Source organism: Oratosquilla oratoria, chromosome 6 (assembly GCF_046742065.1).
Source record: "Oratosquilla oratoria isolate Oo_2021 chromosome 6, ASM4674206v1, whole genome shotgun sequence".
In the NCBI taxonomy this organism is placed as follows: Eukaryota; Metazoa; Arthropoda; class Malacostraca; order Stomatopoda; family Squillidae; genus Oratosquilla; species Oratosquilla oratoria.
Window position 1 is genome coordinate 38,331,279 of NC_134782.1, and position 21,093 is coordinate 38,352,371.

The following is a 21,093-nucleotide window of genomic DNA, read 5'->3' on the forward strand; positions in this document are numbered from 1 at the left end:
AGAGAGTGACAGCAGGCTGGAAGTGAGCATTAAGGGTGAGAGACTGGAGGAAATAGATAGTTTTAGATACTTGGGTCCGAATGTGGCAGGAAAGGGAGGAGTGGGGGTGGAGGTAGAATGTAGATTGAAAGAAGCGAGTAAATGCCTTGGTGGATTAAAAAGTGTAATGAGAAATAGACATCTGGGAATGGATGCTAAGAGGAGGTTATATGAAGGAGTGATTGTGCCAACAACACTGTACGGGGCAGAAACATGAAACATAAGAGAGGAAAAGAGAAGGAGTTTGAATGTGTTTGAGATGAAATGTCTGAGAAATATGATAGGGGTTACTAGGCTAGATAGAGTGAGAAATGAGGAGGTGAGGAGGAGAACAGGGGTGGAAAGGGAGTTGGGAGATAGGGTTGATGAAAGAGTATTAGGATGGTTTGGACACATGGAAAGAATGAGTGAAGAAAGATTAGTAAAAGAGGTGTGGAGGGCAGAGGTGGAAGGAGTGAATATGAGGGGGTGTCCTAGAATGAGATGGATGGATGGGGTGAGAGGGGCATTACAAAAGAGATGAATGTCTGTTGAAGAAGGACGGGAGAGGACAGAAGATAGGGGTGAATGGAGAAGGGTTGTGTATGGATGATGCTGTGGTGCATCAGGGGGAGTGGGTGGGGAATGGGGGTGAGAAAATATTTTTTGACGCTCGGCCGCTAGCGGTTCTCCACCACTCTGCGCATGGCCAAGAAGGTATCTACCATTAACATAACACCATTAACGTCATTTTTTAGCTGGTCACGTATCCATGAAGGATAGGCCGATGGTCTTCCGCGATACCGGGTTTGACGATTGTCAGGATGGTCACCAATCCAATCTTTGAAATATGTTGGATCTATTTGTTCCATTGATAAAACAAAGTTATGGAGAGCGATTGTTGCCAGTGGGATAGTCGTGGCATTGTCCACATTCACCTCCATTGCCGTGCGTAGTACACGCCACTTTCCGGCCAGAATTCCGAACACACTTTCAACAACCTGGCGGCAACGCGAATGTCTATAGTTGAACACTCGTTTTTCTTGAGACATACCGGTGACATAAGGAGTGATAAGGTCATGGCGTAGCGGATACGCTGCGTCTCCAAGTAGGAAGAGGAGCGGTTGCGTTGGCAAGTCTGCTGTAGTTTTGGCAGTTACTGGAAGATTAAATTCATTGGAGTCCAAAAGATGTTTACGTTTTGATCTTCCAAAAATTCCTCCGTCGCTTTCTTTCCCGTAGGCCCCGACGGGGACGGGTCCGAGCGTAACTTCTGAATCCTCACAGAGAGAATCCAAAAAGAATCACTTGTTGTGCGAAATGGTGAAACAACAAAGCTTGTGTGCAATAGTCCTATTGACTAAGACAGTATAGAATAATATAATACATATAATACGCAATAACTTCCTTCCCACCACTGTGGAAAGATACCGTTACCTAAGATTTCTTCCATTACCTGTTCTGTCTCACCTCATTTCTTAAACTAAGTACCTATGTTCATGTGAATGTATGTATATATGTAGTATGTGTGTGTGAATGTATTTATGTATGTATGTATATATATGTATGTGTATATGTATGTGTGTATGTGACTGATTCTTGTGACTGAGAGGAGCGGGGCGGAGCAGAGTGTCTGAGCGACTTGCCCAAGAATCAATCGCGATAGAACACTTCGTTCATATTGCTCGACAGCAAATGACAGAAATGGCAACTCTGGGTTCATCCCACGAGAAGAAGAGATCGATATGGAAAACACCATCATCTCTTCCATGAACTGAGGAGAGATGAATATTGATTCCACGCATTTACGGATGAAACCGGCAAGTTTCGATATTTTGCACTCCCTCATAGACTGAAAAAAAGGAAAATTATTATATATATATATATATATATGTGTGTGTGTGTGTGTGTGTGTGTGTGTGTGTGTGTGTGTGTGTGTGTGTGTGTGTGTGTGTGTGTGTGTGTGTGTGTGTGTGTGTGCGTGTGTGTGTGCGTGTGACTCTTTGGGTCCTTCCCCTTTTTGAGAATAGGTATGACGTTGTATAATTCTAGTAATTTTTTGAGTGAGATTGAATTTAAATGTTGCAGCATCTCATACCTAATCCCATCTGGGCCAGCAGAGGTTCCTCTACATGAGCTTAAGGCTTGTTTAAGCTCGTGTGGTTGGAAGGGAGTATTGTATTCGTGGTGTGTATGTGTACGGAAGATCAGTGGTTCTGCTTTCAGTCTTTGTTTATGTTGTAAGAAAGTTGGAGAATAGTTATCCGTGTTGCTTGTTTGTGTAAATGTAGCTGCTATTATGTTTGCGATGTCGGTGGGCCTATCTACAAACGTGTATTACAGAGAAATGATCGCTGAGCATGGTGTCCCCATGCGTAGTCCATTCTATGATGTCAGGCAACGCAGGAGATGATATGGATAGATAAATGCATGAAAAGGTGCCCCGACTATTATCTACATGAGTGGGATTGCCAGTGTTTAGGAGGACCAGGCTGTTGGTGTTAAGAACTTCCTCCATCTGCTCCCCTCGAGCAGATGTTCTGTCGTTCCCCCACGTGTGATGGTGGGAGTTAAAGTCTCCCACTATAAGTGTATAGTGGGGCAGTTGTTTTATTAACTTGTTTACCTTCTGTAGCGGAAATAGTTGGTCGGGAGGTGATTATATGGAGCAGATGGTCTCAAGTTTGTTGTTTATTTTGTTTTGATGGCGACTGCTTCCAAGGTTGTGGATAATGGTAATGCCACTTGGGGAAGGTAGTCGCTGACTGCAACTGCGACCCCCACCCCTTTAGGCGCGAACCTGTTCTTCCTATATATACATGGTAAAGTTTTTAAGCTTGAATTCAACACTGGGCTTTAGGAACGTTTCCTGTAGTCATATAACTGAGAGGTTGATTAGGGAGCTGAAAATAACTAGGTCATTTAATTTACTTCTAACACCTCGGCAATTCCACAGGATGATTTTAATTATTATTTTCATTTATTTTGTTATTTATTTTATTTTCATTTTATTTTATTATTATTATTATATATTTTTTTCTTTCTTTTTCTTCGGTTTCTTCCCTTTTTGGCCTTAGGTCTGGGCTGGATATAGGACTTAATAGTCGCTTATAAGAACCGGAGGTGTAGGCATACGTATGGAAAGCTCTGGGATGGTCGGAGAAGGAAGGTGTGAGTGCATGGGTTTGGTAGGTGGGCGGAGATCTTTGTCTTTATCGGAATGCTCGCTCTCAGTTTGCGTTTCAATGGTTCTGTGTGTTTACTTTACAGCCGAATCATAGGAAGTTGCTCCGGAAGGACTAGCTCGGGGTAACTAGTCTTTCCATCACAGGCTTCCGTGCTTCGTAGAAGGAGATACCACAAGTTGCTTTCTCAGTACAAATTTGTTTTTCTATTTTGAAGGTGGGACAGTCTCGGGAGGTGGATGCATGGTTGTTATTGGAGCGGCAGGTTATACATTGAAACACATTTGCGGAGCAAGCATCTGTAGGATGTTCGCCTGCACACTTACCGCACATGATCGTTTGTTTACTGCAAAACTTTGCAAGGTGACCATATTTAAAAAATTTGTTACAGCGCAAAGGGTTGGGGACATATGGTCGTACTGGGACATGAATGTATCCAATTTTGACATGGTCAGGGAGGGTTGTTGAATTGAAAGCGAGGATGATGAGGGGTATGTTCACTCGCATGTTCTTTTCCCGGTCCAGTCGCGTTATGAATTTAACATCTAGAATACCTTTGGCTTTCATTTCTGAGTGAAGCTATAGAGGCCAGGGCAAGTGTAGATAGTGTTGCTAGATTTAGGAGAACAAAGTACCTGGATATTACTTTTGCATTCAGATATAATATTAATTTACAAACCTAGATAATGAAAGATACAATGAGAAGGCTTTAAAATCCCAAGATATCTAGCTTTTAAGATAAAATAAAAATCCCAGTATCCCAAGACTTCACCCAAACTTCCAAGATCTTGGGGGGGGGGGGTGAAATCCCAAGGAGAGGTAGCACTGGTGTGAATCTAAGGCCAGTCTCATGGATGGAATTGATTGACTTAAAAGACTCAGTCACAAATTATGGTAAACTCTTTTTCTCTCTTTTAATTTTCTTTTTTCTTCTGTGCACTCGGCGAAAGAATAGTGATCTGATGCCAGTTGACTTTATCCTCCTTTTTTTCCAGAGGACGTTGGAACTGGGCCCACCACGACCATCATTATACCAGTGGAAGGGCTTACTGATCATTACGTTATTACCATTGGCAGGTAAGAACTGAGGGTATATGTGTGGGATGGGTAACCATTGGCACTCGTGTCATATATGTGGGACACCAACTACTTTTCTATGGCACGAGAGAACCCGGGGTCACCAAAGAAAACAAAGAAATTTATACTCCTCTATCTTTTTCGCTAAGTTTTATACTTCAGTTACACATAATATGATTTTAGTAAGTGAGGAGATAGGTAAGCTTGTGGTGGAGTGGAAGTTTCTTTAAAAGTTAATGTAGATGAAGATGAAACTAGGAAGGGTGATATGGGTCTTTGTAAGCGCATATGGGCCTGGTAGTGAGAATAGTGTTGAGGAAAGGGAGACTTTTTTATATATCTAGATGAGTGCTTACAGAAATTTGGGAGAAATGTCAATGTAATATTTTTGGGAGATCTCAATGCTAGGGTAGGGGATGAAACAATAGACGGAGTGGGTGGGAAGTGTGGAGTGCCAGGTAAAAATCATAGTGGAGAGTTAATGGTGGAGATGTGTTTAGAGAATTTATGAAGAAGAAGAAGAAGAAGAAGAAGAAGACGACGACGACGTCCGGCAGCACTGGGTGTGGGTGGCAAAATTGAGGCCTCGTTGCATATCTTACTGAAGCTCTGAAACCAAATTTCAAGTTGCTCCTTGGCTCGTCTACTTAATGTGGGTCTAGACCATGCCTCAGTATCCTAGCTGTCTCTGGTTGGAACCTTCGTTTTATATTTCTTATATATTTTGATTTCCCAAACTTTAAGACTTGGTAAGTCAAGAAATATATGAACAATTAATCATTACAATTCAATTGATATTGGTGTGGTTCTTGCTCACCAAGGCAAAATATTAGTCTTGCAGCCCTGTCCATTACATTCTGTAATTTTGTAGGCCGTAATAAAGGGAGTTGCATTAGTCTAGCTTTGCAATCACATTGTTACATTGTTGTTGTTTTCTGATTTAAATATTTACAACACCATTGTTCCATAAATGGTGTCCTGTTACTCTTACTACATTGTTAATTTGATCATGAAATATCAAGTTAGCCAAAAGATATTTCTAAATTACATTGTGGAAGACCGTGGTACTACCTAAACTTGAATAATGCTGCCATCTGTGGAATCCAGACAGTATGGGAGATCGCGAAACTTGAGAATCTAAAGAACACCTTCATAAGCAAGATCGACTGTGTAAAAGGCATAGAATAATGGGAGAGACTGAAACACCTCAAACTCTATTCACTCCAAAGGCGCAGAGAACGGTACCAGATTATTTACAAGTAGAAAATGTTGGAGGTCACGTCCCCTACATAGGAGTGACACTCAGCAAATAATAATAATAATGATGATGATGATGATGATGATGATAATGATGATGATGATAATGATGATGATGATAATGATGATGATGATAATGATGATAATGATGATGATGATAATGATGATGATGATAATGATGATGATAATGATGATGATAATGATGATGATGATAATGATGATGATGATAATGATGATGATAATGATAATGATGATGATGATAATGATGATGATGATGATAATGATGATGATAATGATGATGATAATGATGATGATGATAATGATGATGATAATGATAATGATGATGATAATGATGATGATAATGATGATGATAATGATGATAATGATGATGATAATGATGATAATGATGATGATAATGATGATAATGATGATGATGATAATGATGATTATAATGATGATGATGATAATGATGATGATGATGATAATGATGATGATGATGATGACAATGATGATAATGATAATGGTGGTGATGATAGTGGTAATGATGATAATGATGATGATAATGATGATGATAATGATGATGATAATGATGATGATAATGATGATGATAATGATGATGATGATAATGATGATAATGATGATGATAATGATGATGATAATGATGATGATAATGATGATGATAATGATGATGATAATGATGATGATAATGATGATGATGATGATGATAATGATGATAATGATGATAATGATGATGATGATGATGATGATAATGATGATTCATAATAATAATTCATAATAATGACAATAATAATTGTAATAATATTAATAATAATAATTAATAATAATAATAATTAATAATAATAATGATAATAATAATTAATAATAATAATAATATAATAATTATAATAATAATTAATAATAATAATGATAATAATAAATCATAATAATTAATAATAATAATAATAATAATAATAATTAATAATAATAATGATAATGATAATAATAATGATAGTAATGATAATTAATAATAATAATAATTAATAATAATAATAATAATAATAAAATAACAATGATAATAATAATAATGATAATAATAATAATTAATAATTGATAATAATAAATAACAATAATAATAATAATAATAATTAATAATAATAATTAATAATAATAATTGATAATAATAATTAATAATAATAATAATGAAAATAATAATAAAAATAAAACGGACAAGAGGATGTTGCTATGTTAAAGAAATCGCCAGCAGCACTATATTTCCGAGCAAACTCCTTCATCAGAGCGGTCCCCACGATCGAGTTCTTCAACTACCTGAAGAACATCACTACCTGAAGAACATCACAACCTGAAGAGAAAGTATTCAAAAGACGGTTGCATGCATTACTATAAGAAATTGAGGACAAACCTCCTACACCATCCTAGAGTAATACAATGACCCTTAACAAGCTGGTATATTGTATACCACTAAATTCGAGGCAACACGGCCAGGGATGAAAGTAGAAATAGAATCTATTGTACATAATGAGGCGTGTTCGCCTGTTTCCATAAAGATAGATAGATAGATAGATAGACTTTATTTGGCAATAAATCAATGTACATGAAGTGCAAATAATGACAAGAACACATAGTTCGAAATAATAAATGTAAATTGCCGAGGATAACACAAAAAGCATGAACGCTTATTTCCATTGTGGTCCTCATCAGGTAATTTTTCTACATTAAGTCACACGGACAAACATACATAGGGGGTTGAGGGGACCAGAGACACTCATGAGTAATACCAGTCAGTACACATATGACACGTAAACATTGTTATAGATTTGCTAATATTACTGAAATGTTTGTACACATAGGAACATTGAGTCCGAATATTTGAGCACCATCCAAAAGGAACCTTGCATTCAGCAAAGGAACAACAAAATAATGATGAACTGTAACAAAACAGTATGAGTGAGTACTATATCGGAGTAGTACCATTAATAATATATTGCATTTTTCTACATCTGTATCAACATGGATGAGTGAGTACTATATCAGAGTAGGACCATTACTGATATACTACAATATTCAACATCTGTAACAACATGTAGTTTTAGTGAATCCTACACTGCAGCTAGGGTTACCTATTAATTAAATCTAACATTTTACCTGAATCTCAGGACGGAGTGGGCAATTACTATGAGTAGTACATTATAACCTGAAGCACCAGAGGTAGGGTACAGGGGACCAGTACTCGAATGAGTAAAACAACAAGGAGAATGAGGAAAGAGGTCAGATCATAACTGTTCTCGGAACCTACCTGAGGCATATGCCATATTATGACTGGCAAAACAAAGGTGGAAACCAATTTGTAAACATCAATCATTGTTATGCTTAACTAAATTTCTGAAAAAAGGGGGGGAGGGGAGGTCAGAAACAGTTATGAGTGAACGCAAATAAGGATGGTATTTCTCATGGATTCAGGTATCCCTCACTAAGCTAGTAGTACACAAAGTCAAGGCTGTTCTCTGTCCATAGCTGAGACATATAGTAACCCTTGACTTTTTTCTTCAAAGTAACCTTGCTATTTGTCTTCTTAATGGACACAGGTAGTGAGTTCTATAGTTGAGCACCTGTGAAGTGAAAATTGTTTTTGGTGAAGGGACCTGCATGGGGTTCGGTTCTCAGCCGATAATATAAAATTACAGCTCACATATGAGGGAGCAGAATTATGAATGACATTGTAAATCTGGTTTAATTTCAGCTGCTGGACACGATATTTTACTGGTAACATTCCTACCTTGCTAAATTCTTCAATACCAATATGACTACGTTGAGGTAGGTTTAGTATGAATCTAATTATCTTATTCTGTGTAACCTGTAGCCGGGACTGGTTTTTTCTGCTCAGACTACTGTACCAAGAGCTACAAGCGTAATCGAAGTGATGTTGTAACAGGGCTGAGACCAGAAGCTTCTTTGTTTCCAGATCAAAATTTCTGGCTTTTCTGTACAAAAATTTGACTTTATGTGTACACTTGGAAACAATCTTATCTGTTATAGCATTCCCTGAGAGGGACTGATCTAAGGGTATTCCAAGATAGGTTACTTCTTGTTTTGACTCTAAGACATTAACCCCACATCTGACCTGTACATCGCTGCGTTTCCTGAGGTTGGGTTTGGATGCGAAGACAATACTTTCCGTTTTACCGAGGTGTAAGGACAGCCTATTATCTATGAGCCAGTCCTGGACCGATGACAGTTCGACACTCAGTTTCTCCTCTACTTCAACCGGGTCCCTACCTGAGACAATTAGAGCGGAGTCGTCTGCAAATAGCAGTAACTTACAGTTCACCGCACCTGGCATGTCGTTAATATAGATCAGGAACAGCAGCGGTCCTAGAATTGAACCTTGTGGTACACCACAAGTTATCTCTCTGTCATCTGAGCGGGCTTCATTTACCTGTACTAGTTGATTGCGACCTGTAAGGTAGGACTTGAACCAGCCAATATTCGCCACTCCTAATGCCTGAAGTTTTTTTAATAGAATATCATGGTCCACTGTATCAAATGCCTTTTGAAGATCCAACAAGACTAAGCCCGTGTAATTACCTCTGTCGCATTCCTGTTTTATCAGATCGTAAAGGTATATTAAGCTGGTGTCTGTTGAGTAGTTCGTTCTAAAACCAGATTGCATACCGTATAGTAGATTACGTTCCCTGAGGTAGGTATCTAACTGGTTGTATACGGTACGTTCCAAGACCTTCGAAATAATACCTAGAATTGAAACAGGCCTGTAGTTACCTGCCTCAGTTTTTGCGTTTTTCTTGTAGAGGTGTCACCCGAGCCCTTTTCATGTCGCTTGGGATAAATCCTGAACCAATAGACAAATTTATTATGTGGGTTATTGGGGGAGTAATAATTGAGGCTCCATCCTTAACAAACCTCGCAGGAATGTCATCTAACCCTGTAGCCTTATTGGCACTTATGCTAACCAGTAATTTAAACACTTCTTTTTGAGTGGTCTTATGCAGTTTGAAACACTTTGAGGACTTGTCCTTATAATACTCCTGAACGTACCTCAGCCCAAACTTCCCAGAACCTGTAGGGAGGGATTTAACTAATTTTGTGGCAATGGTTGTGAAAAAGGTGTTGAAGTGATTGGCTATGGTGTTCCTATCAGAGTTGAGCTCACCGTTTATCAAGAGTCCTATCCTGTCTACTTTTTTACTAGGCTTGGTGTGAACTTCTAGGGTCTTCAGTGTTTGCCAAAGCTTCCTTGGATCGTGTTTGTTCTGGTGCACCATCTTAGTACAATAATCAGCTTTGGCTTTGTCCTTCCAATAATTCACCTGATTCCTATAGTACAGAAAGCCATTATAGTCCTCCTGATTTCCACTTTTCCTAAATCTGGCAATAAATCTGTCTCTATCTCTAATTAAACCCAGTATTTCATTAGTCATCCATGGCTCCGTCCTCTGTTTTATTCTTATCTCTTTGAGAGGCGCTACTCTATCTATAATAGTAAGAAATGTGTACTTAAAATTAGACCAAGCCTTATGAACATCGGTACAATTTAGAACTGGCGACCAGTCTGTCCTACCCAGTTCATCTACAAACTGTTCTCGTGAGTAATGCTTCATGGAACGAAGCTTCACTGTGTTGTGCTTGTTGAAAATCGTCTTCCTAGCTTTCCTAGTACAATATATGAGCTTGTGGTCACTAAGACCATAATCACAAGCACCAGACTGCGTTATCTTGTTACGATCGGAGACCAGGATAAGATCTATGATGGACCTAGATGTGCCTGTTATTCTAGTGGGCTCGTCAATCAGTTGTGTCAGGCCATGAGATATTAGCAAGTTTCTCATTGCCTTAATAAGGTTATTATTTGTACTTGCCAGATTCGTATTAAAGTCACCTAGGATAATAATTTCTAGGTCATGCATATTGACTCGATTGAAACAGGTGGATTCTAATGCGCTATAGAAGGACATCTGTTTTGGTGGTCTGTAACAGACCCCGCATAAGATGGGATGCGATTTGGGTAACAATATTTCTATCCACACAGCTTCGAGCCCATCGTTACTCATAAGGTCTGTACGGGGGTTGAATGCTAAGTCGTTACATATGTAAGTACATACCCCTCCTCCGGTCCTCTTTCTATCATTACGCACAACACTATAACCCGGAATCGCAATTTCCGAGTCGGAGATGGTACTGTCCAAGGTCTACTTAGACCTTGGTACTGTCTAGCCAAGTTTCGGTGACGCCGATGACTGCTGCCTTGGTTCGCCGCGCAAGTAGTCGGAATTCGTCTATCTTAGGTAGAAGGCTTCTGGCATTTAAGTGCACGAAGTGGAGGCCCCGCTTGTTGAAGCAGCTGAAATCACCCCCGGGTGTTGACTGGGGGAAGGCACAGCGATCGGGGTTAACAGGTGAAGGGTCAACCTCACCGTCGGACAAGGGGGCTCCTGGTAGTTCATTGAGTGTACACCCAATGCAAGTGAAGCGGAGAATGTCCTCATTCACCAAGGCAGCATTGTAGGTCTCGAGAGATATTCCACAGCACTTGATGTGAGTCCATTTCCCACATGATTTGCAGCTGATGGCTCTGCTATTGCGACGGACTCCTTTTAGACAGCTTACACATGGGTGTTGTGGGACTCTGGTTGCAGTTGGTCCAGGACAGGGATGTACATCCCCACAGAGGAGGAGGGCGTAGGACACCAGAAGCTTGGAAGTGTTGGTTTTTCTCTTCGGTGTTATATGAGAACTTCCCCTATGCTTGGCTAATCGAACCCGACGCCATTTTCTGACTTCTGTTGTTGGGGTAGGCGGGGGAAGGAACTGACACAGAGTATGGTGGTTAAGAGAGATCTTAAGAGCTTCTGTCTCTCACCCCAGTGTTAGAGAGGAGCGGAGGGTAACCAGGAATGCCTACTGCAATGTATGTAGGTTGACCACTTGCAGCTTCGTTGATCAGCAAGAGCGCTTCCAGCAGGGCTAAAAGCAAGATCTAAGAATATAAGGTCTAACCACTTCCGACCGAATTTCGAGGGAGTTGGCGCAGCGAGCCCGTGAACGTCACCTGGCTGTTCAAAGTGGGGTTAGCGGGTCCTATAGCTGTCAGTTGAAGTTGGTCCGTCGTACGAAAATGACGTCGCCTTCGCTCGCACCGCTCCACTCAATTAGTTATATTCTGACAAATATTATATAATATATATATATAAATATATATAAAATATTATAGTTCCTGTCTATATATATGAATATATAATATATATGATATAATATATATATATATATATATATATATATATATAATATATAAAATATTATAGTTCCTGTCTTCCTTGGCGTTTCACAGTTTTCTTCAGTGTATCACAAAGAGAAAATGGACGCATCCAAACTACGTCAGAAGCTGCGCAGAACTGATACAGCGGTTAGACCTGTTTACTTAGACCTTGGTTAAAAGCATACCGGTCATCCCTGGCGCCATGTCGTAAATTTTCACGTGTATGCACTATTTACGGCGCCGATTACAAGCTCTTGAGCTGGGGACACTTAATCACGTTTACTCACTCGCAATAACACTTCGGCCCCACTCAGATTTTTTTCTCTGTGCCAGATTTATCCTTTCTGCCTTAATCACGAGGCGCATTAAAGTCAGGGTGGTTAAAAGTTCGGGAATAAAATCGGAAGGATAGGAAAGAGAAGGAAATAAGATCGGAAGGAGAAGGATAGGAAGGAGGGAGGAGATGGAGGAGGAGACTTGGCGCGGGGAGAGCAGGGAGGAGGAGGAGGAGGAGGTCTAGGCGTACGAGGTTTGTTTCGGGGAAAGGAGAGGGACTTCCATAGTCCCAAATATTCTCAAATTGGATATTCCAAGTGTACTTGAATAATTTCTCTTCTCAACTATTAAGCAATGGTTTGCCATCATTTCATTTTCATTGCTTTGTATTCATTCAGACCCTTGAACTTCTCTCATGATGTCTAGTTTCCGTTATTCCACAATTTCAAAGAGATTTATCATTGGTGAATAATTTCAAATGAACTCCATGATATTTCAACAAAGGGGTTAGTTCACTAATATAAATGCAAAAGAAAATAGGACTTAATACACTCCCCCAAGTTCATGTTAGGTTAGAAGCAATTGTACAATGTAAATTTCATGCTCAATGTATGCATTATTCTAAAATTTTACCATAACCTAACCTCATGTAACCATTCCATAGAAAAAATAGAATATTCAAATGCAAAAAAGAAGTGAAAAATGTTTGCGAACACAGGAATAGAACCACACATTTTATACTTATTTCTTTTTTGCATTGGAAATATTATTTTTCTTCCTATGGAATGTGTAGATTAGGAGCTATTGGACAACTTCAGTTTCAAGTTAAAGAATCTGATTACATGTTTGTAGAATTATATATAATATTCGTTGATTTTATCTTTCCAGTAAGATTTTTTTTTAAATTTGAAAAGGTTTCCCCAATATGATATTAAAATATAATATTCCCATAGATAATTTTATGGATGGGGATGATAGGTGGTAATGGATATGGAACTGCTTAGTGTAGGCCTTATGGTCTCTTGCAGTCTCCTTCATTCTTATGTTCAGCAATTTTATTTTCTTTGTAAATATAACACCTCCATCAGGTTCTTGCACCAGCAGAAATTATAATAATAAGGATGATATAATAAATCTTAAGTACATTTTTCCTCTCTTAGTAATGTTACTATTTTAGGATGTGAATTATATAATTTATAAACCTGGTATAGTATTGGATGCATAAATTTTATGCTGTCAATATTATGGACTTTATTGACATCCTTATAGACATGTCATGCAGGATTTTTTTTTTTTTTTTTTTTTTTTTTTTTTAAATGGTTGAAAGTTAATCACCTGGGAAAGAATGCTGATCACTATCATTCCATAGGGATATAATTACTAATTAACTATGTATATAACTACAAAAAAATATCCATACTTATCTGGTAGATAATATTTTATATATTATATTTTTTTCTTTTGAAGTTTATAGTCTCTGTGTTATAGAGATGGCATTTATCTTCCCTTGGTCTATGCCATAGCTGTTTATGAAGAGAAAAATGTACCGTCATACTGGTTTTCATTCTGATAGGTGAATCACTGATAATGCATAAGTTTTCAGTAACAGAATATCTCTTCTATTGGCAATAATCAGCTCTTTTATCCTTGGGGACATTATCAGGCTGAGGTGCTAACAGAAAGGTTAAAAAAAAAGAAAATAAAATAAAAATTATTGATACAAGATATTAAAAGTGATCGATATTATTTTTTGAAGACTGCTGCGAGATTAGTCTGTGGGGATGTCACTAAAACCCTAATAATATTGCCTGTATAAAATTTGTACAGTCAATCCACCATATGGGGAGTTACAAATAAAGGAACCTTTGTAATCCAACTCTTGCGTTTCCAGGTCCATCGCTGTAATAGAGTGGAAGCCCAGTGACCCTGACCAGCACTCTGTGAAACCAAAAGTTCTCCTTCACTTTGATGCCCACAGCCCAATAAATTATTTCAATGATGGCAAATGTGATGCAAAAGGACGCCTGTGGGCTGGTGAGTTGCACTGAGCAGGAAGGGGATAATGTTAGAGGGGAGGGCCATTTGGATTACTGAGTGCCATGAAGGAAATAAGAACACAAGAAAGAGCAGAGGGATGAATGGAGAGAAAGTCAAAGCAGGTTAGGGGGATGAGAGACAGACTGCTTTATTTCCTGTGTCTCATGGTTAAACTAATTTCACATGGAAAGAGGAGCTTTGGGAGTCAATGATTTTGTTAAGGCTAGTCAATTAAGAAAAATCACACACATCATCAAAACCCTGATCCATCCAAGACTGGAATATGTGTCAGTGGTATGGTCCCCACAGAGAATGAATGGTATGAGGAAGATCAAGAGAACACAAAGGGCAGTAACTAAACTGGTCTCTAGCCTGGCAGATAAACCATATGAAGAAAGACCAAAAGCACTGGGTCTGCCAACTTTGAAAGATCGATGAGAAAGAGATGATATGATTAGGGTTTAAATTAAGGTCACTAGAGGGGATAGATTGCATTGATAGAAGGGAACTGATTAAAGATGAGAAGGCTTTAAGAGGTCATGGGAACAAATTAAGAAAGGCCACATGTCTTAAGGACGTGAAGAAATACAGTTTTCCACATAGATGCATAAATTTTTTGAATAGCATAGGTAATATAGCCCAAACTCAAACAATACATGAGTTTAAATCTAAATATGTCTTGATCTTTTTCTTTTTTTGTAAGAACTTTCCGCCTTCTTTATATTTTATTTTCCACATGGTCTTTGTGTCACCTGCAAACATATTGATGTAGCATGTCATACTCTCCATAATTTTATTTGTGAGGTCATGGTTGTGTCTCCATTTATCAGTCTTTGCTAAGAATTTGTTTATACTTGTACTTCTCTTCCTAAACTATTTTTCATTCCAATTTATTTTAGAAATTAATGTGTGTGTATGTACGGTATGTTAACTGATGCATAAGTGTTTTAAGTATTTACATTTCTATGGTAAGGTGATGAGTGAGGAAAATGGAGGAGAAATAAGGAAGGATGAAGTGAAGGCAGTTGTTAAGATGATGAGAGCAGGTAAGGCACCTGGTCTGGATGGATGCCATGCAAAATGTCTAAAAAAAAAGGAGGTACAGTGATGGTGGACTGGCTGGTGAGGTTATTTAATGTTTACTGGAGAGAGGGTAGAGTGCTGGAGGACTGGAGGAGTGCCTTTATAGTTCCACTTTACAAAGGAAAAGGGGACAAGTGTGAGTGTAGTAGTTTCAGAGGGATTAGCTTGTTAAGTGTAATTGGGAAGGCTTATGGGAGGATCTTGATTGAGAGGATTAGGAGAGGAACAGAGGGAGTAATTGGTGAGGAACAGTGTGGATTTAGGACAGGTAGGGGTTGTGTAGATCAGATTTTTGTGGTAAGACAGATATGTGAGAAAGCTATAGGAAAAGGTGAGGATGTCTTTTGGGCTTTTATGGATCTGGAAAAGGCTTATGACAGGGTAGACAGGAAGGCACTGTGGGAGGTTTTGCAGATATACAGGATAGGAGGAAAGCTTCTAGGAGCAGTCAAGAGTTTTTATGAGAGTAGTAGAGCATGTGTCATGATTAGAAATGGAGAGAGTGAGTGGTTCGAGGTAAAAGTGGTACTTCATCAGGGATGTGTTATGTCGCCCTGGCTGTTCAACTTGTACATGGATGGGGTGGTGCAAGAGGTAAATGCAAGGGTGGTGAGTCAGGAATTGGAGATGTTTAAAGAAAATAGAGAAAAGTGGGAGGTGAGCCAGCTGTTGATTGCGGACAACACTGCACTTGTAGCAGGATCAGAGTAGGGATTGAGGAAGTTAGTGACAGAGTTTGGGAGAGTGTGTGATAGAAGAAAGTTGAAGGTAAATGTGGTTAAAGTAAGGTGATGAGATGTACAAGGGGTGAAAGTGGCAGCAGGCTGGAAGTGAGGATTAAGGGAGAGCTACTGGAGGAAGTGGATAGCTTTAGATACTTGGGTGCAAATGTGGCAGGAAAGGGTGGAGTGGAGGTGGAGGTAGAATGTAGATTGAGAGAAGCGAGTAAATGCCTTGGTGGACTAAAAAGTGTAATGAGGAATAGACATTTGGGAATGGAGGCTAAGAGGAGACTGCATGAAGGAGTGATAGTGCCAACAGTACTGTATGGGGCAGAAACATGGAACATAAGAGAGAAAGAGAGAAGGAGTTTGAATGTGTTTGAGATGAGGTGTCTGAGAAGTATGATGTGGGTTACTAGGCTGGATAGAGTGAGGAATGAGGAGGTGAGGAGAACAGGGGTGGTAAGGGATTTGGGAGATAGGGTTGATGAAAGAGTATTAGGATGGTTTGGACACATGGAAAGAATGAATGAATAAGGACTAGTAAAGGTATGGAATGCAGATGTGGAGGGAGTGAACATGAGGGGGCGTCCTAGGATGAGATGGATGGATGGGGTGAAGGGGACTTTGGGGAAGAGGGAAATGTCTGTTGAGGAAGGACGGGAGAGGACAGAAGACAGGGGTGAATGGAGAATGGTTGTATATGGATGATGTAGTGATGCATGGGGTGGAATGGGTGGGGGGCTGGGGGGTGAGGTAATATACATGAGAAAAATTTGACACAGCCCGAAGGGATTTCTCCCTGTCTTTTCCTTTTCTGCAGGGGGGGACAGAGAGGTGGGGGTCGCCAATTTAATGAAGTGGCCTTGCTGTGGATGTGCTGTATCTTGCGACACTGCCTTTGACTCAGGGCAGTGGACAAGGTGCAGGGATGACTCGTCATCAAGGAGGTGCCAAGATAAGAGGGAGGGTGGAGGGGAGTGGAGTGCATTTAAGGATGGAATGGGTGGGAATGGTTTTTATGCCTTTTTCTTTTTGGCTACCTCCCTTGTAAGGGGGAAAAGCCTTGGTATATGTATGTATGGTAAGGTAATTACAATGCAGTGTTCATGTATGACTTATTTTCTTTGTTTTTCCAGGTATAATACGTGAACGTGAACCTGACATCATCGATCTTCATAAGGGTGCACTGTACCGAATTGACCCTGACCTGAAGACAACAACCTGTACAGACAAGGTACTCATATGGGTAGATAAATGATAACATGCAACAACAAAGAAATGCTAGTTTTAAGCCTGAATTAACGTCTCTTTCTATCTTCCTTAGATCTCAATCTCAAATGGGTTGACTTGGTCGATAGACCTCACACTTTTCTACTACAATGACTCGTATGCAGGTTCTGTTTATGTCTTTGATTATAATCATGAAACTGGAGAGATAAGTGAGTGTAGAATTTTATGTAATGATCACATTTTATTCAGGATATGATGGCTACATATATGTTTACATTTTCCTGTATTAGTACACTCTCCTACTTTGCTTAATGCTGCATTAATTAATTGTCTGTATGAATTAGATTGCAAATAAGAACTAAACCTCTCAGTACTAACACTGAGTAAATGACATTCAGTTTTGATTAAAAAAAATTCTTCTTCTTTTCTTTTCTTTTCTCCATCTTCAGAAAATCGCCGTGTGCTCCTTGACTACAAGACCCAGGGCTGGGGCAAGGATACCCCTGATGGCATGACAATTGACACTGATGGGAACCTATGGGTAGCCAATTTCTATGGACAAAAGGTAAAGATATTAACAACAAGATGATTAAGTACATAGGATGAAGAATTCAGGTGCATTTTTATTCTTGTGGCCTTAATTTTGGTTGCATACATGTAATTGCATTACAATTTATCGATGATTGTAGCATGTAGTCTTGAAATGTGTAGCCATGGTATATGTGACTTTATCATAGCCATGTTAGGAACTGATTAGAATTATGACTGACTCAAGGCAGTGGGTGAGATGCAGGGATGACCCATCAACCAGGAGGAGCCAAGATAAGAGGGAGGAAGGAGGGTGAATGGAAGTGGAGTATGTGGTGATGGAATGGGTGGGAGTGAATTTTATGCCTTTGTTTTTTGGCTACCTCCCTTGTAAGGGGGAAAAAGCTTTTGATATACAATATGTATGTATGTAGTTTCATTATGGGGACAGTTTTGCAATGCAAGAAGCAGCACCATACTAATGGGCTTATTTGTCCAAGTCCAAGTTTGATATGATGACTTCTTCCAACAGGTGATCTGCATTGACCCGAAGGAAGGCCGGGTGGTGCGCACAGTGGCCATGCCTTGCAAGAATATCACATCTGTTTGTTGGGGAGGACCTAACTATGATGTCCTCTATGTCACATCAGCACAAAAGGGACTTAGTGCTGAGGAACTGAAAGCGCAGCCTGAGGCAGGAGCGACCTTTGCCATCACAGGCCTTGGAGTCAGGGGTCAACCTTCCCCAAAATTTAAAGCAGACTTGAATGTTCTTAAAGCAAAGATGGCAGAAGGTGGGAAATGAGGCCACAGTTTCTCAAGCTTAGGTACTCAATTTAGACTATAAGAAAAATCTTTATGCTGTTTAATATGTTAGTTACTCTTTCTCTTATAACTGGGATACAAAACATTTAATTATTCACAAAGTGACTGGCTGAGGCTCCATTGAGCAACTGCTCTTTAGGAAACATGACAATTTGGTAAGTGGTAACTAAAAGGATATGTCTTTTCACCTTAGGTAGATTGTCATCTTCCTGGAGGCTAGATGTGTGTAGAGTTGTTTATCATGCAGACCTATAATTGGAGTCATTCCTGAACTAGCTGGTTATTATAGTCCTGTTCCTCTTTAGAGTTCTTGAAAAGGATAGCCTTTGTTCAGTGTTTATGAATATTTCCTTGTTCATGTATCCAATAAAATTGTTTGTATCTCTGACAAAAATATAATAGTTAATCAATGTATTGTGCATGTCAGTTTGTGTGACCATCATTGAGCACTGTATATGTGTCAAGGTTTTTTTTTCATTTGGTCACGGTTCGCCGTGACATATGAGATTTAGTCTTGCATATACCTACCCAGATTTTGTCAAGATGCTGCAATTTTAATCCCATCTGTCCATCAATAAAGACATGGGAATGCTTTTCCTAATCAGTGAATATAATAAAAATTGGCTTGAATATGAATTTATGTTGTGTTTCCCAAAAGTACATGATTGAAGAAGCTGGAAGTGCCAGCGAGTTACCACCAAAGCCGTAGACAGGTGAACTGTCTAACACAGTACCTCTTTTACACAATTTTACCTCATCCATCAGTACATATCCACAACTGTTCAAGACAATTGTTCTTATTTATTGCTGTCTTTCTACACAGTACACTATACACAGTGAAAATTCAATCTATAGATACCAAGAGCTTTTTCCTCCTTGTAAGGGAGGTAGCCAAGTCAAAGGCACGTACCTACTCTCACCCATTCCACTCCCATCTACCACCCTTTCCCCCTCTCATTTTAGCTCCTCATGGATGATGGGCCATCCATGTATCCCAACCACTGCCCTGGGTCAAGCAATGTAGCAAGACACAGTATATCCACACCAAGGCCACTTCACTCAATCAATGACCCCTCCTCTCCATCCCTTCATGCAGAAAAAAAGATGGGAGAAATCCCTTTGGGCTGTGTCAGAATATAGTATCATTCACACATAAGCATCCCCTACCCCCCCGTTCCTTGCATAACAGTATCATCTATACCAGTGGTTCTTAACCCCTGGGTCGCGACCCAAATTTGGGTCGCCAAGCCATTTTATTGGGTCGCTAAGGGTTTGCAGAAAATAATTATTTTCCCACTACAAATATATTATAATTATATACTGTAATAATTAAAATACATGATGCCTAGTTTTAGGATCCTAAGCAGACCATGATTAAATAAAAACTCCAAAGCAGAAAATTTAATTTATTTTAATCATATTACTTATAAAGACAATTCGTATATCTATGTAGGCTTGGGTCGCGATGCTTGATTTGTGCAAAATTTTGGGTCGCTGCCAAAAAAGGTTAAGAACCACTGATCTATACAGTCACTCTCCACTCATCCCTATATCCTGTCTTCTCCCCTCATTGCTCAACAGACATTCCCCTCATGTTTAATGCCCCTTCACCCCATCCATCCATCTCATCCTTGGTTGTCCCGATGTTCACTCCATTCACCTCTGCCTCCCACACCTTTCTTAATAGTCTTTCATCACTCATTCTTTCCACGTGTCCAAACCATCCCAGAAATCTTCCACCAGCTCTATCTGCCAACTTTTTCACTCCCGCTCTCCTTCTTACCTTGTTTCTCACTCTATCCAACCTAGTAACCCCTACCATACTTTTCAAACATTTCATCTCAATCCCATTTAAACTTTTCTTCTCTGTCTCACTTAAATTCTAAGCCTGCTCCATACAGTGCCGTCAGCACAAGCACCCCTTCATACAATCTCCTCTTTGCATCCATGCATCCATTCCCAGATGCCTATTTCTCATAAAAGTTTTTAATCCCCAAAAGCATTTACTTGTTTTTCTCAGTGTACGATTTACCTCCACCACTCCTCCCTTTCCTGCCACTTGCAACTCCAAATACCTGAAACTATCCACTTCCTCCAGCTTCCCTCCTTTTAGACTTACTTTCAACTTGGTGAATATTAGAAAGAAAAAATTGAAAAGCAACTGAAGTGGCCACTGCACAAAGGATATTAACACAATGTGCTATTATACCTTTTTATATTTCTTCAATACTATGTACAATTCACATGATTGTGCAGTATGAATTACACATCAATATTAGTGACCATGTAAGGGTGCTGATATTAATCAATCAACCAGTTGCCTTAGTGCTCTCTTTCAAGAGACTGGTGAGCTTAATCATGGTATCTGACAACAGTTTCAAGGCTAGATAATGTTATTGTTCAAGTTTCATTCTTAGCAATATTATAGCAAAAGGACTGGATCAAGGGACCTGATATTTTCATGAAAGGTAGGAAATGGTCCCTAGAACAGCCTATTAAAGGATTAAATTATTGGGATAATATGAAAATGTGATGACTGTTTTGTTTTTGGCTAAAGTTCTCA

General features: G+C 39.3%; 1 protein-coding gene across 3 annotated transcripts in view; it reads left to right on the forward strand.

Moving 5' to 3' along the window:
- Positions 1-19,160, forward strand: part of LOC143026411 (regucalcin-like) — a 34,604-nt gene extending 15,444 nt beyond the window's left edge. For all 3 annotated transcript variants that reach the window (XM_076186728.1, XM_076186727.1, XM_076186729.1), the window contains 6 exons: positions 4,199-4,280; positions 13,994-14,136; positions 17,084-17,181; positions 17,272-17,386; positions 17,627-17,742; positions 18,238-19,160. In XM_076186728.1, coding sequence (XP_076042843.1) covers positions 4,199-4,280; positions 13,994-14,136; positions 17,084-17,181; positions 17,272-17,386; positions 17,627-17,742; positions 18,238-18,510 — 827 coding nt within the window. In that variant the 3' untranslated portion in view covers positions 18,511-19,160. The remainder of the gene's footprint in view (positions 1-4,198; positions 4,281-13,993; positions 14,137-17,083; positions 17,182-17,271; positions 17,387-17,626; positions 17,743-18,237) is intronic.
- The last annotated feature ends 1,933 nt before the right edge of the window (positions 19,161-21,093 follow it).